Source organism: Poecilia formosa, unplaced genomic scaffold (assembly GCF_000485575.1).
Source record: "Poecilia formosa unplaced genomic scaffold, Poecilia_formosa-5.1.2 Scaffold164, whole genome shotgun sequence".
Taxonomy (NCBI): Eukaryota; Metazoa; Chordata; class Actinopteri; order Cyprinodontiformes; family Poeciliidae; genus Poecilia; species Poecilia formosa.
In genome coordinates, this window is record NW_006800103.1 from 353,692 (window position 1) to 375,267 (window position 21,576).

A 21,576-nucleotide genomic window follows, 5' to 3' on the forward strand; every position below is an offset into this window, starting at 1 on the left:
TTTGAAGTAATCGTCCTATTAAAAGTAAAAAAAGCTTAACATTACATTGAAATTAAACCTGGCTACCTTTTCAGAAGTGAGCCAAGAGAGCTGTGGCACAACAGCAGTGTCAAATGACCATTTCAGCAAGTCAGGAATGATGCAGATTAAAAAAAAAAATCAATCAAAATTGATCTCTATCTACTTTTAAAGATGTGGAATAGATAACGGCTGCATGAGAAGGTATATTTCCTCTGATCCTGTTGCTAAGAGAGAACAAAAAGTGGCATCCAGGTTTTATTCCTGGAAAAAAAAACTTAATGCTCAACATAAAAGCCAGAAACACATCTAAGCTACTTTTTATGCTGCTCTCTGTTACACTCCACTGCCTTCCTCTGCTAACTCACTTCAACCACTATAGAAAATTTCACCTTCCCACTTCAGTTCTCTCACATTAAATCTGTCCTGCGTGGATGTTAGGGTTGTAAAAATATTTAATTTTCAAATATAATCAGAAAATTTTGGATTTTTAAGATACTCATTCAGATCAAAATTACTATGAACCGTTTTTTCTTTCCAAGTTGACACCAAACTTCATACATTAATCGTGGCAAAGCATCTTAAACCCAACACTGTGACGTCGGAATCAAAGTTAAAAATGTCACCACAGCTGTGTGTATGAATGTGTGTGTATGAATATGTATAAAAGTAGAAGTAAATTGCACTTTTTCCACATCTTTTTTATTTACTGTTGCATGTCTAGCACTGACGTATTAATTCTGATCATATTTGTTACATTACTGCCATGTTATGTTAACGTGGCTCTTTAAAACATCTGAGGAAGTCACTGTAGAGCCCCTTCCCTCCATCTTGGATCTGCTTCAGAACCGCAGTGGGGACAGGGCTCTGATTATTGCCAGAGATCGCTCACACCCTCTCCATGAACTTCTGGGACCGTCGTCATCAGGCAAACGGTACCACAGCATCAAAAGATGCAGCTTTCTGCCTCAGGCTGTTAGGACTGCAAGCTTCTAATCACATTATGCACATATCATACTGCAAAATTTGTTTTTGTGTATGCTATTATCTAAACATCCCAGAAATACACCACTCCATAGTTGTAGTACTGTAAAAGCTACAGTATTTTTATACAGGTCTGTGTGTAATATACAGGATGTACAGGATATAAATATACAGGAATTTAATGTAAACTTGTTTATTTTTGTATTTGTAGATATCAGCTCATTGGAAATGACCCCACCTAGAGAACAGTCTGCTCCCGTCCAGTTCTGGTCGCAGGCACATGTGCTGGTCTCTGCGTTGTAGGTGCCGTGGCCAGAGCACTGGTCCGGACACAAGGCCTTGGCAATCTCACAGCTGGCTCCGCCCCATCCCGGCTGACAGTGGCACTCGCCGTGGATACACACCCCATGGGCCGAACAACTGGGGTCTATGCAGTCCACTGGAGACAGATGGGGAGAAGGGGTGGATAATTTAACAGACGCTCCTGACAAAGACTGCTGCAGGAGTTTTATTTTTCCTTTAATATTGTAACAAGAACATGAGTTCTTTTTTAAGCAAGAGAGCAGATATCAGTGAAAATCTTTTCCAGCTGTCAGCCTAAAATGTAAGAAGAAAAAAAAAACGCCAGCACACAAGCACGCTTTGAATACTTGGATAAAACGCGCCTTTCATTGCCAGGGTGTGATTTGTGTATTCTCATACAGTTTGAGATTAGTTTTCCTGAAAAGACAAACGCTACACTTGTGATGGACATGTTACACGGAATTTTAAAATTAAATGTGCAAATTTAGCTTCTGCGTGTCATGTCATTGTGATTAAATCTGTTCTGCTTGTTGAACCGTTATTTAACTACAGACATAAAAAAATAAAAAATAAAATTGAGCACGTTCATCCAGTTGATTATTCAATTTGCACATCCCAGATAGAGACATGAAGATGCAGGATGCAGAGCTGAAAACTTTAGGCCACCACTCTAATACAAAATGACTCGATCTGTTAGGATCTTTTTATGTCTGTTCCTGGTCTCTCATTGGCTTGTTTTGGCTGCTGTTATGCAACCCTTCAATCACTGTCCCGTTTGTTTATTGAGCAAACCTTTTCAACTGACATGAATTATGGAAAAAATAATAATTTCAATTCATAACTTATCTCAAAACACCTGTGGACGTCTGGCTTAGCTGTGGATCATAATTTATTATGGTATCAGATGTGTAGGTAACTTAATAAGAGCAGCATTATTTCTATATGCTGCAGAAAATCCAAGGTGTGAAGGTGGTTTTAGCCGTTTATGAGATCCTGGTCCTGATATTTGGATTTTAGAGATAATAAATGTTATGAGTTTCAAGTAATTTGCTCGATACTCTTGTTAACACAAACTGTTACGTTAATGCTAATTTCCTGATTAAAAGTCGGTTTATTTCTGTCTGTGATCAAACAGAAATGGGAACCGCTACAGGAAGCCAGAGGAAATATGCACAACAAACTTTCCTTCTTGTTTAAGGGCTCATTTAAACTTCCTGACATTGCAGAAAAATGGCAATAAAAATTAAAAATGACTTCTGCAGCTAACAGAGAGTACTGATTTGAATCAGCGTTACGACCAAGGTGCTGCCCAGAGTGACTTGACTGTGTGGCTCAGTGGGTTAGGAGAAGTGCAAATGAAGCTGGGTCGGTGTTAGAAGTCAGGCTCCTGTGCATGTTGTTGCATTTATGAACACACAGACATGAGAAAATGCGATTAAATGAAAATGCTTAATCGATGCTGTCAAGAACGCAGAGAAAACACATCCAGTTATAAACCCAACTCACCTCATCACCCAAATCGGCTTTCACCGCTCACATAAATGATCTTCATTATGTCTGCTTTTATACACTCTTTAAAGATTTGAATATAAAGTCACTCTGCCGTTGGTTTGTGAACCTGCGTAGCGCGCCGTATGTGCCGCGAATGCCAAATTAGTGTCAACTGGCTGCGATTAAATTGCTGTAATGTACACCGTGTAGCTTGTCTAAGCTTTTAGCAACTGCAGTGTAACCACTGATGTGTAATTGTATGTCAGATTAGAGTAAATTAATTTGAGCTGGAACATTATCATTTTAATAAGCTACTTTTCAGCAGGGGTAACTCAAGCAGGTGTGCATAGGTCATTCAGATTATTAGCTTTAAATCTGCACTGTTATGTATTTAGCCACTGGGTGGTCAAATTCATGTAGGGAGAAAAGGTGAAAACTAACAAGGGATTAATTACATTAACAATGCACCTCTATCCCACCCAGGGGTTGGAAAGCACCTAGGTGGGCTAATGCTAACCTTCATAAACCTAAGAATGTTTAACTGGCATCTTTTTTTTAATAAGTTTAACACTTTAAATTGTCATTTTACATTGATAAAGTCCTTACAGAAAAGATGAGAGCTAATGGTATTATTATTACTATGACAGCTATTAACAAAATATCACACAAAGCAAAGTGGTTAACAGTTCCTACAATGCTTGTGGCTGTTGGACACATTCTGATAAAGAAGCCTAATAATCTGTAGCAACAAGCTTTAATGTGCTCTCGCAGTTCAAGTCATCAGGCACAGGAACCATTCGGCTGAGTTCAGCAGGCAGAAAACAGATTTGCTTAATGATTGTAATTGCTCTGGTCCTGCAGTGTTGGAGGAAAATGTCCTGCAGGGATGCTAGGACTAATCTGATGCAGCAGCACTCTGCTACTTTGGCCACTCTCTGCAGGGCTTTCTGATCTTCAGCTGAAGTAGATTCTGAATCACAAGCCGATCCCCGGGTCCAGAACACACTCTATGTTGGCCGTACAGAATATTTTAGGAATTGCCAGGGAGACCTCAACGTTTCTCTCCTGTCTTTGTCAGGTGACAAACCTGTGAACACCAGAGCATCAGGATGTGTGGATGAGGTGTTGTCCCTGTAAAAATAGGCACTCAGGTAGCTGAGGCTGATCACCGTCACCACAGGTGCATCGTCGGTAATCTCGTTACACTTCAGGCGGGATGGTCAACCTTTCACTGTTTCAGTACTTGGCATACCAGCTGCAAAATTATATATCTTAGTCATAACATGCCTAACGTCAAACATTTCTCACTAAATGCTGATGCTGGTACATTGGGGTTGCTGTGCTTACAGAATACATAAATTATTTTCTGTCATACACAGTCTTTGCAGTGAAGTCTTTGGTTGCAATGAAATATGGCGAAGTTCAGGGGCTGTTTTAAAATTTGAGAGTGGCCGTCTGCCTGCCAACAGATGAAGTGCTACTCCACTTCCCTTCTTTAGGCAGGCAGACCAGATATAAGATTTAGACCTACAGCATGATCGACAAACTTCATGTTTGTGTTTTACTAGAGGGGTGGGCACACTGACGAAGGTGCTGGGGGGTTTACACCAGAGGCTTTAAAACCCATCCTATGTTCATAATAACATTAGAAAAGCAAGGCAGGTGCCCACACTGTAATTTCCCCAATGTAACAAGCAGCTGAATACCAGTGTTCTCCGCTGCAGCTTGGTAAAGAGTCTGAGGGGGAGCATCGCTGTTAAATGCTGAGAAGAAGTACGTTCTGTCTTTTCCACTCTGGTCCACCTTGATGTTGGCCTTCGCACGTTGTCTTCAGTAAAGATCTCGTTTGTTGAGCGTGTCCAGAAAATGATTTCCTGGTTTGCCTTTTAAGTGAGTTAGGAACAGCTCACAAACTGATGCACTAGTGATGCAGAGCACTGAGCAGAGTCTGGATGCAGGTTTTCAAAGATCTGTTGTTGTGTTGACAGATTCCCCTCAACAATGGCAAACAACAGAATGCTTCAAGTTCTTATGTGAAAACTCATGATAGTTGTTCCCTGCTTTATAACTGAAGTATGTAACTTTTATTTTAAAAAAATGTGTTGAAGCTGAAATATTGTATTATGAGACAATCTGTAAAAAAACATAAAAAAGTTGATCTCCTGTCTATGCGACTATTGCCATCTGAAGAAATGCACCACTCCCGGTCAAAAACAACCAATCAGAGCCAGGAGGAGCATTTTGGCTGTCAATAAACTTGTGTAAGTGCTGCTAAATGTGCTAATAATAGATCAATAAATTACCGTTCCAGGAACACCACTTATTTCCTGTCACCGGTAGCTATGCTAAATAGACTTATAATACAAGGCAGACTCTACCGGCGGGAAGTCACTGTAGTGTAGTAGAGATACATGAGCATGATTGACAGCGCTAACACCATTCTTTGGGAGAAGGAAGAGGAGCTCAAATTCTCCTCAGGTTATCAGTGTCATACCATGTTGTAATAACATAGTGACAGTTTCAGCAATTGTTTATTTTTTAAATAAAAGTTACAAACTGCTGATTTAAGTTGAACATTTATTGCATATCTATACAAATACCAATAAATTAATCAGCACCGACCCACTGCCTTGGTGGTCTTCTTTTTCCTACCTTCATCACAGTTATCTCCCTTATAACCAGTGTTGCAGATGCAGGCTCCCATCATGCAGATGCCATGTCCTCCACAGTTGATGTCAATGCACTGGTTGGACGGGACGTCACACTCGGTGCCTTTCCACCCACTGTAGCACTGGCAGCGGCCGCGAGAGTAGTGGCCATTCCCACTGCACAGGACCGGGCAGGCAGCTGAATTAGATACACGGAGACAGACGACTTAGTCGGGCGGTAAATCACCTCCTTTTGAACAAAATTTTGTAAACCAACGAAATCTGCAATTAGTCAAAATCTGAATAATTTATGATTTAAACGGAATAAACAGCTCCAGGGGCCTTGACAGCTTTTGTCTGAATATTTATAGTTACCTTTTCTTATTGTGTGAGTAAAATAATTCTATTATTCCTTTGAGATGCGAACAGCTTGCTTACTTGATTGATGAATCCAGGGTAAAAACAAGGCCAGAAAACACCGGCGCCAAACAATGCTCAACACACCAATTATTTTCTATTATAATCCCCCACACATCAGCCCAAGACACTTTCTGACACTGTCCTATTTTCAAGCACTGTTGCACCTGAAAAAACACAATTTTTATTTCTGGTCTCTTCCTCCTGTGACAGCCGGGCTCCTGTAACCGCTCTCCTCCACTTTTATATCAGCACTGTCTTTTTAATAAAAGCATAAGGGGAGATTATTGTGCAGGCTACACAAATAGAAAGAACAAGACGAGTTTGCTGCAAAGTTTCCTGATATTTCATAAAGTAGCTGTGGGGTGCCTTTGACCTGTGATATATGAGGTTGCACTTGGCTTTAGGCTATGCAAAACGATATAAACAGGTGTGTCTAAAATAATATGCGGTAAGTTGATCCCCGACCCAGGGAACATGAAGGCTGTGAAAATGGAAAGGCGAGTGTACAGAGCAGCCGACGGAGCCTTCGGAGTGCGCGGGTCACGTTTACTGCTGGGATAACAATCTCGGAACAATAACTGCTTCTCTGTGGGTGGCTGAGTGTTTTTCTATGAGCATTTACCTCGAGAGCAGTCAGGCCCCAGAAATCCCGGGAAACAGTGGCATATTCCTGAGAGACAGTCACCGTTTCCGTGACAATTCTGAGGACACTCCATAATTGACTCTGATTAAGTGAATATGAGAAAGAGAGAGAGAGAAAGAGAAAGGGAGAATTTAGTTGTGAAAATTAATTAGGTAGATTTGAAATGAAACTGAATATTTTAAGAAATAACATGCACAGAGTGAAGCTGCATAGAGAACCAATCATCTGTGGTTGCTGTTGTTACAGCCAGTCGGCCCCATCAACACATTTAAAAATCCAATTATCCTGCTGTCTCACTGGCTCCTTTTCTTCTTATGTGACTAGTACAACCGGCCATGAAGACCTGTAAGTGTGTGTGTGTGTGTGTGTGTGTGTGCGTGTGTGTGTGTGTTTTAAGAAAACACAGCTGCATATGTGTACGAGTGGCACACATGCACATAACCGGAGAGCACATACAGCATACAGTCTGCAATCAGCAGATGGCACATCTTGTGTTTGTGGTTTCAGTTTTTGTGCTGGCAAGTTATGATTTCAGAATATTGTGCAGATAACCACATTAACTTTGTAACAAAAAGCAGTATTTACTTTTATTTACATTTACACTGCTGCATGATTTTGATTATAGTCTTATCATACCCTCAGGAAAAGCTGCAAGAACAGTCCAATTAAAATCTATGTATTAGTAATTAGCAGACTGATTGCTGTAAAGAATGAGCAGAAATGATTGCACTCTTGTGCAATGCTTAACCCCGTTTGCATTAAAATGACCTCTAATATAAGGAAGCTGTTGCTTCAAATATTACAGATGAAAGAGCATTTTTCATGATATTCAAAGAGTGCAAGTCCAATAAGAATCTCTTACTTAAGACAGTAAGTGAATCAAAGACCTTTGGACAACATTCATATAAAAATGGGAAGTGAACAATTTTCTTCTGTTAAAAAAAATAATTAATGACCGACTGAAATTCAGCAGGATGACCAAAGACGCTTCAGCATTACAAAAAAGGTTTTAAAAAAAATCTCAATATTCTGGCAGTCAGTAAATAGAAATTACACGAGGAATCATATGCCACTGAAAACAGGAAATGCTTAGTCCCAGTTGTTTTGTATTCTATACAATATTTGGTTTTCAAACTATAAAGTCAGTTTTATCACATTAACACTGGTTAAACCCTGATTTCAAACACCGTCAAGCTAAATCTGCCCGCATGCAAGTTATTTCAGAAGACTTGCTTATGAAAAGTGAGATGAACATGGTCTAGCTCATGCTGGAGATGTGAATTCAGCTCACATTTGTAGCAGAAGAGCGCTACACAAGAATAAATTCAGTCTTTATGTCATTGAGCCAGTTTTGGAACAAGCTTACCAGGACAATAGGGACAATACATTTTATTATTCCTGAGGCATTTTGGGTTTTGGGATGTTAAAGCAGAAAATCCTCCATTGTGCCACTGCAATATAAAATCAGCAGGTTCCAGTGAGCATTGCATAAGTGGGCTTCGATCAGTAGTTAAGTAGATATTTAATCAGAAGATGAGACGTTTGTGTGACATACCCCCCATGGCCTTTTATATGCACTTCAATGGGAGAATGAGAGACAGATTGCGGAGGATCCTTCGACATTCGCCTAAAACAACTGTTTGCAGGCTGCCAACACTCTTTCAAATAAAAAATATACTCAAAACTTAAAAGGTTAGTTTACAAAAAGCCAGGCTAACAAAACTCAAAGGCGCACAGTACTCAATACACACATGGATCCTACCTATGACGATCGTACTGTAGGAGACTTGCTCTGTGTTCCGCCCATCGTTGTAAAATGCCAGATGCCAGATTCCTGTGTCCAGGTACTGGATGAAGCCGGCCTCCAGCACGTTGACGGAGCGCGTGTGTCGAGCGCCAGGCTCCTCCTCGTGGAAACCGGCGATGTACGCATACATAGAGTCTGCGTCGCTGAGCGCTCGCTTGTCTTTGGAAATGAGTCGACTACCGTCCAGCAGCTCAACAAAATCATACTGGAAGACACAAATACGCAGAAATACAAGCATCATTCACCATGATGGACATTCAGGGACAAATATGTTAAGTCTTGGAGACCTGTCCAATGTTCTGATCAAATTAAAACTGAAGTGATTGGCCATAATGACCACTGTTGCATTTAGAAGAAAAAGGGGGAATTGGTGTAAGCCTGAGAATACCATATTGGGGTGGAATAAAATGTTTGACCCAAAAAGCACTTCTATCAAATACCAAAGAATTGTATGTAAACTTTAGAACAAAGGATATAAGATAAGCAAGATGCCTTTAAAAATGAAAAACAAACTGCATCATTTTGCTTTTAAGTGAAGGAACTCTTGGACTGGAATTTCCCTTTCTACATCGGCTTCATAGATTGCATGAAGGCCTATGATAACCTTGGTAGAAACACAATGCAGAAGATTTTCCAACACTATGGAGGGTCCAGTGAGCTCCTCAGGATCATCCAACATTTATATGGTATGAGGGCCTGAAATGCAAAGCAGTCTGTGAAGGTGTTTGCTAGTAACAGGAACATATCAACTGTTTAGAAGAAGAAATAAATTTACCAAACTCAACTGAATGGCTTAGACACCGCAGATGATCTGCTATCTCAAGATATTTAGGATTACCAGAAACAATGAAGTCTTTAAACAGCCTGAGCAGCACTGTGAACAAGCAGTGGGGCTAAGTAAGTAATACCTGCAGCTCTAGTGATTCAGCATCAACAACAAACTTTCATCAGCAATGTAAATCTGTGCTCCTTTACAAAGATGGTGGAAAACAATGACACCCACAATGAACTATAAAACCTTTTTAAACAATTGTCTCAATTGTATATTTTTGATAATGTACAAACCAGCAGTTTTGGGAGAGAATATTTTCTAGGGATACCAGAAGTAAATCTGGCAGAAAAAAATCTACACAAAAAGATAATCTTAAAATAATTACATCACCAGGAAAGTTACAACCTGGAGCCCCCAGGTAGGAGGAAGAGAGGAAGGTCCAAAAACAGAAGCATTTGGACTTTATAACACAATGTAAAAGACCTGGATGCACTTTGACCCAACTGGACTAGACTAGTGATTATATGCCAGTGGTTTTTGCCTCATGGGGATGGCAGTGACTGAATTAAACTGCTAAGATTAATAAAAACAATTAAATGGGAGTTACATTAAGAGTCTTATATGTCAAAGCATGAGAGGGTGTTTTGAATTGTGTGAGTCGTATGTGCTTTAGGCCAATCACAGGGAGCCTTGTCCTGCTGTATGTGTTTTGGTGTTAAAATAGATTGGCAACTTTTCACCGTAACCACATGTTTGAGAAGGGATTGCTGCAAAGTGTCTCAATACAACGAGCTGGGCTTCTTTAGAGAAACAAGTTTTTACCAAATGGCATTACATTCTCTACTGACTAACTGCTACACAGTTATACGGGGATTGTATTGTACAACATGTACTTGAATCTGAATGTGAGAATGACTAGGCTGGAATGTAAAGGGTTGGATTGAATTTAGACCTTAAATATCTGAATAGGAATTGTACCGAGTGGTGATTCACATCAAAAATGCGATTCTTGGAAAAAGTCTCAGTTACAAACCAGAAACCAAAAAGCAATTACACAAAGAAAATTGGTGACCCGGGCTGTATGAAAGAAAGGAAAGAAGTGAGGTTTTGAGGAATTCTTGCAAGCTGCATGTTTTGTGTTTTTTTCCGTCTGATCTGAAGGGCTGCTGGCGTGTTTATGCTTTCGAGTCAGGAACAGATGAACATTGATTTGGCCAGTTGAGTCAGCAACGTCTTTCTAATATCAAAATATATTTTTAGTGAATCTTCCCATCAAAACACTGGGGAAAAAGTTAGCTTTCCCTTAAGCATATTTGATGACTGACTCAATGATACCATTGATTTGTTTTAGCTCTAAACGTCAGCATGGAACCATCTTGATCTGGTATTTTATATTTAGAAAAGACAAACCATTGTTTTCTAACTTTTACGCATGGTTTGAGTCTCTTTGCTGTGGGAACTGAAGCTGGGTCATGACAGTGGCTGTTCTGTTTTATTTAAAGAACACAGATAAATCACAGTCTGACCAAGGCGACATATGTTTCTGGAACATCATAATCTGTAGCTCTGTCATCATTTCTGAAAACCTCAGATAATCTCAACCAAACCAGCCGGAAGAGGATTTATCAGCTGAGATAACTGGTTAAAAGTACCTAGCAAGTTACTCACTCTAGTTAGTGACACAGTCTGGGTAGACACACAGTGGAGTTATTAACTACATGCCATGGAGGATTGCCCTGCATACAAAGACCATGGTCTTCTTAAAACTGTCCAAAATCATGGCTAAGTTAACGTGTCCCTCTCTACGTTGTCATGTTGTGTTTTGTTTGTCCTGTGTGTCTATGTGTTGTCTTGTCCTCTTGCCCAATAATCAATGAAGATACATATGAGCCCCCCACGACTCAGCAAGGATAAATGGGTATAGACAGGTGAATGGATGGATGGATGGGATAAATCTCTTTTTGTGGACGTCATTTTGCCTTTCAAGTAGAAGCTGCCCACTAATAATGCACACCTTACTTTCAGGTGTTGATCTCCACACAATCCTCTAAACAAATACTTATACATCAACCTAAATGCTTACGCCTGCATTAAGACATGCAGGTTTAAGATGGAAAATACACATTAAAATAAGGATATGGTCAAAATTCTAGCTTGACTTATGACTGCATCAACAGAGTGTAAAAAGATAGTTTCCCCTGCCTGACTGCGGGTTTACCGACGATTCCTGGTTTAAAATAGCAGCTAAAACTGTGGAACCAGCTCTCAGTTGTAGTCCAGGAGGCAGACACCCTGTCTACTTTTAAGACTAGGATTAAAACTTTCCTTTTTTATAAATCTTGTAGTTGGACTGGCTTAGGTTACTATTAGGTTGGGTTATTTCTGGAGCTACGCTGCTATGGGATTCAACTGCTGGAGGACATTTCCACCACCTGTTTTTACAACTTTTTACTCTCTCTACTCTCTGTGTGTTTGCTTCCAAAGGCTTTGTCTTCTCCTTTCCTTTCCCAGTGAATGTACTCATGGCCCAGTGCTTCCATGTTTTCTGGGTTCCCCCTTAACTTCCAGTCAGTGAAGGCAGATGGCTGCCTATCCATAGCTTATTTATAGAATGTGGGATTGCTGCAAAGTTAATTAGTCAATTCAATTCCAAAGGCTTCCAGAGAAAACTTATTAAATGGCATTTCATAACCAAATTTGTCTCATTGTATTGTATTATAGCTGGATTAACTGAACCATAGTTTACTCCTACTGTAGGATGAATTGTATCAGAATCAACTGAATCAATCTGGACTGAATTTATTTGTGAATTTGGTGTGTGTGTGTGTTTGGGGGGTGGGGGGTATGCTTACTCAACAGATTTGTTTTACTTTTGCCGTTTTTGTCACATTTCAACGTTTTAAACTTTCACATAAAATTTTATTTCAAACCTGAGTGTCTGATCACCTGAGTAAAAACAAAAATGATCCAAGAAAACATAAGAAAGAAAGTCACAGGCATCTAGAAGTCTGGAAGGGGCTACAAACTTATTTCAGTGGCTTTGAGACCCAAAGGAAAAACACTAAGTCTTTATCCACATGGAACAGTGGGAAAGCTTTCCAGGAGTTGCTGGCCTAACAGAGCTACTCCCAGAATGCATTGGTCACTCATAGGAGAAATCTGGACAACATGGAAAGCTCTGCAGCTTCACTTCTCTCAGGTCAGGCCACTGTTAATGTAACAACAAGGAGAGAGTAGGCAACATCCTGTGATGACATAAAAGTGGGACTTTCTGGAAGATTCTTGTCCTGCTACGTCTGGTGTAACACTTTGGGAAAAAAACAACATTCTGACAGTCAAATGCGTTGCAGTTTTGGGATCTTAATGTTTTGCTATAACAAATGGAACCAAGAACTGTGATCTATTCTCAGCAATTCACAGGGAGAGTCTCCAGCCATCAGACTGTGGCCTTGGGTTATTCAGGACAATAATTCAGCAAACCAGGAAGTCCACCTCTGAACGACGTAAGCAAGCGCATGAAAAACCCAAAAATATTCATTTTAAAAAATTCTGCAACAAAGAGAGGAATAAAAATGTCTCCACAGTGATGTGAACCACTTATTACCGCTTCTCATAAACACTCGATGGCAGCTGTTGCTGGCAAGGCTGGCAGAACCACTTACTTGATTTAGGAGGAAATAACTTTTTCTCACAAGGCGAGGCTGCTTTGGAAAGCTTTTTACCCCTTAGAAAATTATATCATCCTTTTAAAACTACTTTTAGTATTTACTCAGGTTTCTGTGTCTTACAATAAATTGTGTTTGATGATCTGAAACATTTATGTGCGACAAAAAAAGGAAACTCAAGTAATCCTTTTCACAGCACTTGAATTATATAGAGAATTGACTTGTTTTGTGCTGCAAAGTCCCTTGAGACATCTTGTCTTGTGTTTTGATGCGATATAAATACAACTGCAATGAACTAAACTGCATTACTTTGACAACGACACATCAACCAGTAAAACACATATCACTAAGGACAAGGCGTGTCAATTGTGAAAGAAGCAGTCGCAGTCACTCCGAAGCAACTGAGAGTCCCCTGCGAGAATCACATTTCCACCACCGGAACGCGAAGCGGCCATGATGAGCTGGGCTCCAAGAACAAAGGAGAATCTGTTAACAAAGAGGAGAAAAACTGCGTTCCCCCGTACTTCCATCGCTCCATCTTTAAAACATTAGGGTTTTAGTATCGTGGTTTTCTTGCCTCAAGGCCAGAGCAGTGCCACCACTGATGGAACATTTCAAACTTACATCAGACAATTTAAAAAAAAACCCACAAATAGCTACAAAATATAACTATGAAACGTGTCTTACAAGAAATGTGGATCTAATTGCAACTAAGGCCCCTCAGCAAAAAGCACAGCTGGAGATGAAGTATATCCAAAATTGCTGTAACCCAACATCCATTTATGCATATGGCATCAAACACTAAATTGATCTGCTTCTCTAAAGGTTTACTTATTATGCCTTCGGTGCTTTTGGGTTCAACTAGCTGCGCATTTACTTGCGTGTGAATTCATTCAAAAGCAACATTTCTTTTGGTTTAAATCTTTGGATCAAAAAGTTGAAAGCAGATGGAAGCTGTTAAGTTTATTTTAAGAAAGTTTTATATTTAAAAGCTAAAATCTGCAAACTTAGAAGGAATAATGAGAACTTGACTATTTGGTGAGGGCAAGGACGTATATATGCTTATTTATCCATTAGGACTAGGCCAACACTGAATTAGGAGTGGCGCTGCGGGAAACTATTTTTGGCCACACACAGATGTAAGTGCATCAAATAAAGAGGCAGATGAAGCTGTTCAGCTTCCCTTTTAACTAAAACCACAAAACACATTTAACCTGGACTCAGTTAAAAGATTGGAGGGTTTGACATTTTGAGAGAGGAAGTGTTATTTATTTAAAAAAAAAAGAAGCTCTGGTGTGTGTTAAACGAATGAAAGGTCGAATGAATCACTGAAGGCGTGGATGTTTGTTCACGGCATCAAATCAGCGGCAGTCATCTTTCTGATGTGGCGAAATCGTTGAGACGTACAGATGAAAACACACAGATCGAGCCGTCGCTGAGGTTTCCGCTGCTTCGCTCCCATCTCCAACATGATTTCTTTCTTGAAGCGGTTTCAAAATGCGACCGTTATAATGACGAACTCACACTAACTTTTCGTACTCCTCATTGCTCGTGGCACCTGGGTGGAGCGATGGAGCACAGATGAAGCGATTAGCACCCGTTCCTGCACATCGGATGATTCCGGCTGTGACTACGTCTGTCTTTCTGTGTGGACTGGGAGTTTCCTGTGTCCCTGCATGTCGGTGTGCGTGGGTGAGTGTCTGGCTGTAATGGCCATGTGGTGAAATGGAGACATATCCAGGGTGTACACTGGCTCATATCCAATGTCAGCTGAGACAGAATCCAGGCTCGACAAGAAGAAAGGGGGAGGAGGTAATTATTTGGCAGTTACCTTAGTTTAGGGTTATGACCAGCATAACTGTAACACCCTTAATCTCTTCCAGATGAAGTTCAGCTTTAAGTGAAGTACTGATTAAGTCTCCTTCAAATGTGTTTCATTTTGCTTCATTTTTATAGTCAGATCAGAAGCATACAGTCATTTACAATGTTCTGCGTCAACATTTCTGTTTGAGTTTTCATCTCAAACACAGCAACATAAGCAACCATAAAATCCCCTTTCTTCCTAACGCACAACATGACTCTAAGCAGGAGAAGTGTGGGAAATGGAGAAGAAGCACACCAACACTGATAGGAATGCTAATCTTTTTTCCAAAGGGCTGAAATGTAGACGAACTATGCTTTGCTTTTGCAGCCTTACATCCCTGGAGTTCCAATCCACTAAATCAGGAAACACAGTTTAATGTTTCCTCTTTCAGTTTTACTCAATCATAGCACAACTCAAAGCACATATGTAAGATGATTCAATGTTTTAAAATGTCTTTCACTAAAGCAAACCATCTAGAACATGAAGCATTAAAAAAATAAGCAGTTTTGTGTTTTTCTAGTGTGGATTTGAGCCGTCTTTGTGGAGAACCCAAATTAGACCATAAGCTCTGCTGTCACATTTTCAGTGAAGGGCAGAAAGAAAAGACAATGAAGGGAGGAGATGGATGAAAGAAAGGGATGAGGGGGGAAAAAGAGGTAGGAAAGAGGAAGATAAGGGACAAAAAAAGGGACAAACACAAGGGACAGACCTGGGCTTTTTACACAACGAAGGACAGAAAGATAAAACACCAAAGGAAAAAAAGGACTAAGGAAGGGAAGGACAACTGGAAAGACAGAAAAGAGGGAAAGAAAAAAAGTAATGTCACAAAGAAGAAGGGAAAGAAATAAAAGCAAAAAAAAAAAAAGCAAAAAAGGGTCATGAGTAAGGAAGACTGAAATGATACAAGGATGAAATAAGGAAAAAAGAAAGATGGGCAAAAAAGTGAAGGAAGGTGAAGCAAGAGAGGAAGCGAGGACACAAAAAAGGAAGCAAGGACACAAGATTTAAGTAATTGGGCACACATATTTTATATACTTTTATTGCATTTCTTCCATACTTTCAAAGAGATTAAATCAAATCCCATAATTTTTCACACTGGAAGTCTTCAGAGATGTTAAAGTGTAAGCAAAGTGAAAATTTTGCAAACTAAATCTCCAACAAACGTTGAGAAGGGAGGATTGAAGAGTTTGATTACTCTCAGATTTAATGTGGATTTTCTCTAATCCCCGCACAGTCAAATGATTCAATCCAAATTCAAACATATTTATACAAACATCCCCACTAAGTTTTGGTTAAATGACGCTCAGCATGTTAAAAAGTAACTTGACATTTCTTGTAGCCATCAGCGTGTTCCCAACACAAATCTGATTGGATGTTTGATCACTGCTTTTGTCTAAAAATGGTCGCGCTTATAACTGGCTGGTTTCCTGACACGGTGTTTTAAGCATAGTTTGCAAATTATAAACTGAGGTCAGAGCCATTCCAGCAGCTAATGTTGTGTTAGCCTGCTTTGTCCATTATGGCGCTAGCTTTGAGGAGTATCTGGGTTCAATCGCAATTGAAACACTCATTGTTCTTGACATTTCAAACGTATAGCTGTTGATTTGAGGTGAAGATGAAGAATTATTTAGGCAGGAACGACGTGATGCTTGGCAGAAGGTCTAACTTTTTTCCTTTAAATGCTCAAATGATTTTTATTGAGATAGAATCAGGCTCAGTCTAAAGCAGTGTAAAAACATTTCACCACCACATGTGAGCAAAACCGTTTTTACAGGACACGTCCGATAATGTCTGAGGTGTCCAGGTGACCAACCTGAGTATGTGATGGTGGGAGGCCTTTCCGTCCGTACACTCCAACCAGAGCATCTTTCTGGACTGATATGTTGAATTTCAAGAACTGAGGCTGGTCAATATACAGCTGGGACCTCCAAAATACACCTGGGATAGGAAACAAACAGAGGAAAAAATCATTTAACTGTGACTCACATATCAAACTGTGGCGACAGTATTTAAACGAACAAAATATTGAGATAAGGGTTGTAAAAACCAATGATACTCTTAATAGTTTAATTATCACGGAATGTGATTTTTTTTCTTATTTGCATTTTTTGTTGGGAATGATTTTCCAAGCTTTGTAATCCATTTGTTTAAGGCAGATCAACAGGGCCACAGTTATTATTCCTCAGTAGTGTTGGATAGGTTTCTTTAAAACCTACTTTATCAAAGCAATGTCACTAATTTCATGGAGTTACATTTGAATAACTTTTCTAAATTTGAATCAATCTTGGTGACGATGTGCTAATATTAAACCACAATCTCACATCACAAATGGTTAAAATCAGGAACTCAGAGAGATGAAATCCTCTCGCTTTGGGAGGGAAGGAGCTTCTATCTTGATCTGATTCTGAAGTCATTATTAGATCAGTGTGTCGTCACGGCATGAGGTCAACCTCAAGTCCCCACAGTGAGAACTCCAGGGGAGTGGAAAGGCAACAAACTTTGTCTACAAAACTCAAAGAAGATAATTCAATTTAATGCAGTTTGTGATGATGGACAACTTCAGGGGTACTTCTAATTACAAGTTTGTTATAATAGCTGTAATGAATCACACACACTTCAAGGTTTTAATTAAATAACAACTGCGTGTAACTAGTTAGATGTTTATCACTGATAAGTGATAACTGACTAGAAGAATGGAAAATTAAGCTGCTGCCACATTTTTAAATTAAGCGAATTTTGTCTTGTGACGTTTTTGTAGTACAGTATGCGTCACATTGCCGTACAGCACAGTGTGTGAACTGAGACTTCTGGGATGGAAGTCACGGTTTTCTGCTACGTCATGACCGGGTACATCACTCTTCCATAAAGCACACATCTCATTTTGGGTCTTGGTTTTCCTGGTAAAGGTTCAACAGATCATCTGGCAACGACAAAACTTTTTCAGATAGCTATTGATTCAGATACACAGAACCTGCATCAGTCACACTGCAGAAACACTGATGTGAAAACTAACCTGGCGGGACGTCTTGTATGACTCGCCTCCCCACGTCTGACTCTCCCGTATCTATGGTGTTGTTCTCTAGAAGAAACATCTTGCCTGCAAAGTCAAAAACACACCCAGCTGAGAACCTGGTTAAAGCTGACATGAACGCATTTAATGTAAAGCATACAGAGGCAGCCGTTCTGGTTCTCTCACACTTCAGACATGTGGATGGAAAAACTAATCTACAAAGCAACACAGCATATTCAGCCCATCAGGGAAAGTGATTGTAAAAGTGTGATCACCCAATTCTCATACAGAGTCTTTAAACTTTTATGTGATCCAATAAAAAAAGCTTACTGGGAAATTAGTGTAATATGCTTGGATGTTTCATTTCTAGTCTTTTCTTTTCTTTTGACCAATTCAATTAAGATGTGAATTCTAATAATGACGGAGGAAAGACAGCAGAAGGGAATATGGTAACAATTATCCTTCTGCATAATAATTGTCACATTCCAAGTCTCTTTTATATTCAGCAGAACAAAACTGTTCCAAATGTATTTCAATTGAATCCAGTCCTAAAAGGAAGGACTGGATTCCTTTTAGAAAAAAGAACTGCAGGTAAACATCATGAGGTTTACCTGCCCTTTGTTAGGTAAACATTGCTGATATTAAGTTACCCCCCCTCGCCTCCCCTCCATGCTTCAGAACTGCCTTAATTCTGGCACATTTTTCAAAATTGTGCAAGAAACAGTGATTGGAGATTTGATCTTTATGACGTGGTACCTCATCCTGCTGGAAGTAGGCATCAGAAGATGGGTACAAATGGATGGACACAATCAGCAGATGTCAAGTTGTGGTATTTTATTTATTTTTTTTGGAGCTCATCTTGGAAATACCCTGGACAGCAACTGATACAAAGCAGAACTGAGCCATGTTTTTATGTTGTTTATGCCAAATTCTGGCCCTACTGTCTGAATGTCTCAGCTGAATTGAGATTGGTAGAACCATGAGCCACTTTTCCAAACCGCTATTGTTTCTTACTTAACAGTGGTGGCCCCCAGTCCCCTGGGCCCCCGGTGTGGTCTTCTACCACGCTACCCCGTCTGCTTTAAGGTTTGACAGGTTGAGCTTTCAGAAATGTTTTAAAACCTTCTAACAGAGCTGGACTACTCTTGAGTTTGTGCCATTTTGAACCAGTCTGCCCCTTTTATCCACAACAGCTCCTCACAGGATATTATCTATTTTCTGGCCTGTGTTCTGTAAACCTGAAAGCAGATATACTTTTAACATGCCACCATTTGGGAATTTTTTTGTCCCCATTCTGATGCTCTCTTTAAATGGCTGCAAGTTATCTTCACCACTTCCAGACATTAAAATGCATTTAATTTAACATCTAACCAATCAGGCGAAGCTAATAGATGTACAATCCAGTCATATTGTCACATTTGGATTCAAGTACCTAGAGTCCAACTGAGTGCTGATTGTCATTCAAAACAATCAAAGTCATCTGATTTCATAATGGCAACTGGTGTAAGATGGCCCCAGAAATGACATTCTGTAATTGACAGCAATCCCTCCTCCTGCGTAAGCATGTGGCGACTGTGGAGAGAAACCATTCTCTTTTAACTGGAACAATTAAACGCATTGATCTGGCTGAAAAGATCACAGCTGTTCCATCATTACTAATTAGAAATGAGTAAAATTGCAACACAACAGGCAGATGTTTTTCCAAATAAATCTCTGGTGAAATATTTTTTTTTTTAGTTGACGTCAAAGGTTTTGTTTTTCAAATAGTTCAAATGAAAACGTTGATTAGTCTCCCTGTATGAACAAAGAGGAAACCGTTTAAATTCAGCTGAACTCACCGTTGTCTGTAGAGAGCACAAAGGTGTTGGGAGTTGTGTCTCTTCCTCCTCCTCCGTTTTCAAACGCTCCGTAGCTCTCGCTCTCCTGAAGCTGCCAGTTCAAACCGAACAAGTGCATAGCTGCAGAGGCGAAGCAAAACAAAAGGGTTAAGCAGAGGGAGGGCCAGACAGGACAGTGGAGGGTAATACAATCAAAGGCCGAAAGAGAAACGGAGAGATGGGTTGAAGAGAGGAGCAAAATGATTGCAAAGGGAGAACAGCGTAGAGAGGAAATGGAACGATAAGAACAAAAAGGGAGAAAAGTGATTCTGCGCCCATCAGATCGAACAGAACCATCCACACCCGCAAGGCCTATTTCCGTTCAATCACACACGTCTCACTTCCAACTAGGATTCCCTTCCTCAGAACATTATGTATGATGAATTCGGCTGTCTGCTGATGAAGAGTCGACCCAGTGTGGTATTTAAGAAGAGGCAGCAGCAGGGAGGGGCTTTGTTGTTCTGCTACGCCTCATCAGTCCAGCAGCATTAAACACTGAATTTCTATTTTCTGTTGTCTATGTTTACATGCTTTCATTCATATTATTAAAAAAGCTCAACATTACTAGTCTAATTCTACTGGACTGATAATGACAATAACCTTTAGAATGCAGAAATTGGACCTACATGGGTTTATTTTTTGTAATAATTAGTTGACCTGATTTTTTACCTGCACAATGAACCCAGAAAAGAAGAAAAAAAAAACTCTTGTCAAAGTTTCCACCACATGTAGAGCAAAATCAGTGATGTTATGAAAGTTAAAGATGAGTCACTGGAGAGTCTCTGCTTCCCCTGTTCCTTCGGGAACACATTTGTTATCTCACTTTCTGTGCTGAAGTGCAAAGAGAAAAAAAACTGTTATCAACTATTATCTGATCAGTTTGAAAAATGGTTTATAATTTTCAATTCATCACTTGGTTTGCCTTTTTCTAGAAGTCTTTTCCTTTATTTATCAAGGTCCAAAGAAAGTGACCTTCTTCTAGTTTTTTTTTTTTTTGCATAATCAAGAAATAAAGTGCAAGAAAAAAAAAATGGAGCTGAAAAGAAACAAAGGTGCAGTTTCCTTTAACTGGGTCTGTGTATGCTGTACAGAGTGCTGTCCAACTACGACCTGCTTCATTAAGTCTGAAAATACCGGGCCAAATGCTTTTCTTTTAATATGATGCATATTTTTAGTGCATCCTGTGTTGACCTTGAACCCCCCTCTCTCCCCCTCCTTCTTGCCACAACCTCACATGATGAACAGAGTCGCTTGTTTCTTTTTCTGTTTCACTCTATGCATTGCACGTTACCTTTCTGCCCTTTTTAAGCTTTATCACTACTCTTCAAAGGACATACCCTGGAAAGGTTGGAATGATAATTAAGCTTTAGACAGTGTCAATTTATCTTAGAAGTTAATTGCTCCATGTGCACTAAGAGAATTGCTCTGCTCAAAGGTAGCTGTAGCGCACATAACCAACCGACCGACCGACTTACTCGGGCGTTTGCTGAAATCGCTGAAAGTAGCACCGTTGTATACAGCATTGCAACAGATGGTTCTAATATAAAGCAACAATAATGGCTGAAAATAACTGTGTCTCCCATTCAGGCAAGATTAAATGAGACAGAAACACACGTTGTCCATCTGGAAGATGCTTCCCACTGAGTTCCCCTGATGTGCAGTTGAAAAGCAAGTGAGTGCAAGAGATGTGCAATGGCATCCCTGCTCTTGAAAATAAAAAAGAGCTAATGTGAGACTGACAGGCCTGACCAAAACCATCACGCTGATGGGACACCGCTGAACGCGACACAAAAGATTTGAAAGGAGGGGTCAACTATGCGAGGACTGTTAAGAATAAAGTGACACATATTGGCCACTAATTGTGTTTGTTTCAAGGTACCAGCTCTGTTTTGCTCAGGTCCTAGAAAAGAAGGCTGCTTTCATTTCAGAGAGGTGCCAAGTGCAAGAACACAGTGTGTAATTCAGCACATCCTGACTTATAGGAGCTAGCAGAAACTGCTCTCTGATGCTGCTGTTACACTGCATCCTTTTTTGCTTCTTCTATTTTTATGGAGCTGTAAAAAGTGTGTGGGAT

At 39.9% G+C, this 21,576-nt stretch overlaps 1 protein-coding gene across 14 annotated transcripts in view; it reads right to left on the bottom strand.

Annotated features, from left to right (window-relative positions):
• Window positions 1-21,576, bottom strand: part of LOC103146627 (teneurin-3-like) — a 290,558-nt gene that overhangs the window by 92,148 nt on the left and 176,834 nt on the right. For all 14 annotated transcript variants that reach the window (XM_016677778.1, XM_016677776.1, XM_016677777.1 and 11 more), the window contains 7 exons: window positions 19,464-19,583; window positions 17,629-17,712; window positions 16,429-16,553; window positions 8,270-8,519; window positions 6,487-6,588; window positions 5,449-5,643; window positions 1,241-1,441 (listed from right to left, as the gene is read on the bottom strand). In XM_016677778.1, the coding sequence (XP_016533264.1) occupies window positions 1,241-1,441; window positions 5,449-5,643; window positions 6,487-6,588; window positions 8,270-8,519; window positions 16,429-16,553; window positions 17,629-17,712; window positions 19,464-19,583 (1,077 nt within the window). The remainder of the gene's footprint in view (window positions 1-1,240; window positions 1,442-5,448; window positions 5,644-6,486; window positions 6,589-8,269; window positions 8,520-16,428; window positions 16,554-17,628; window positions 17,713-19,463; window positions 19,584-21,576) is intronic.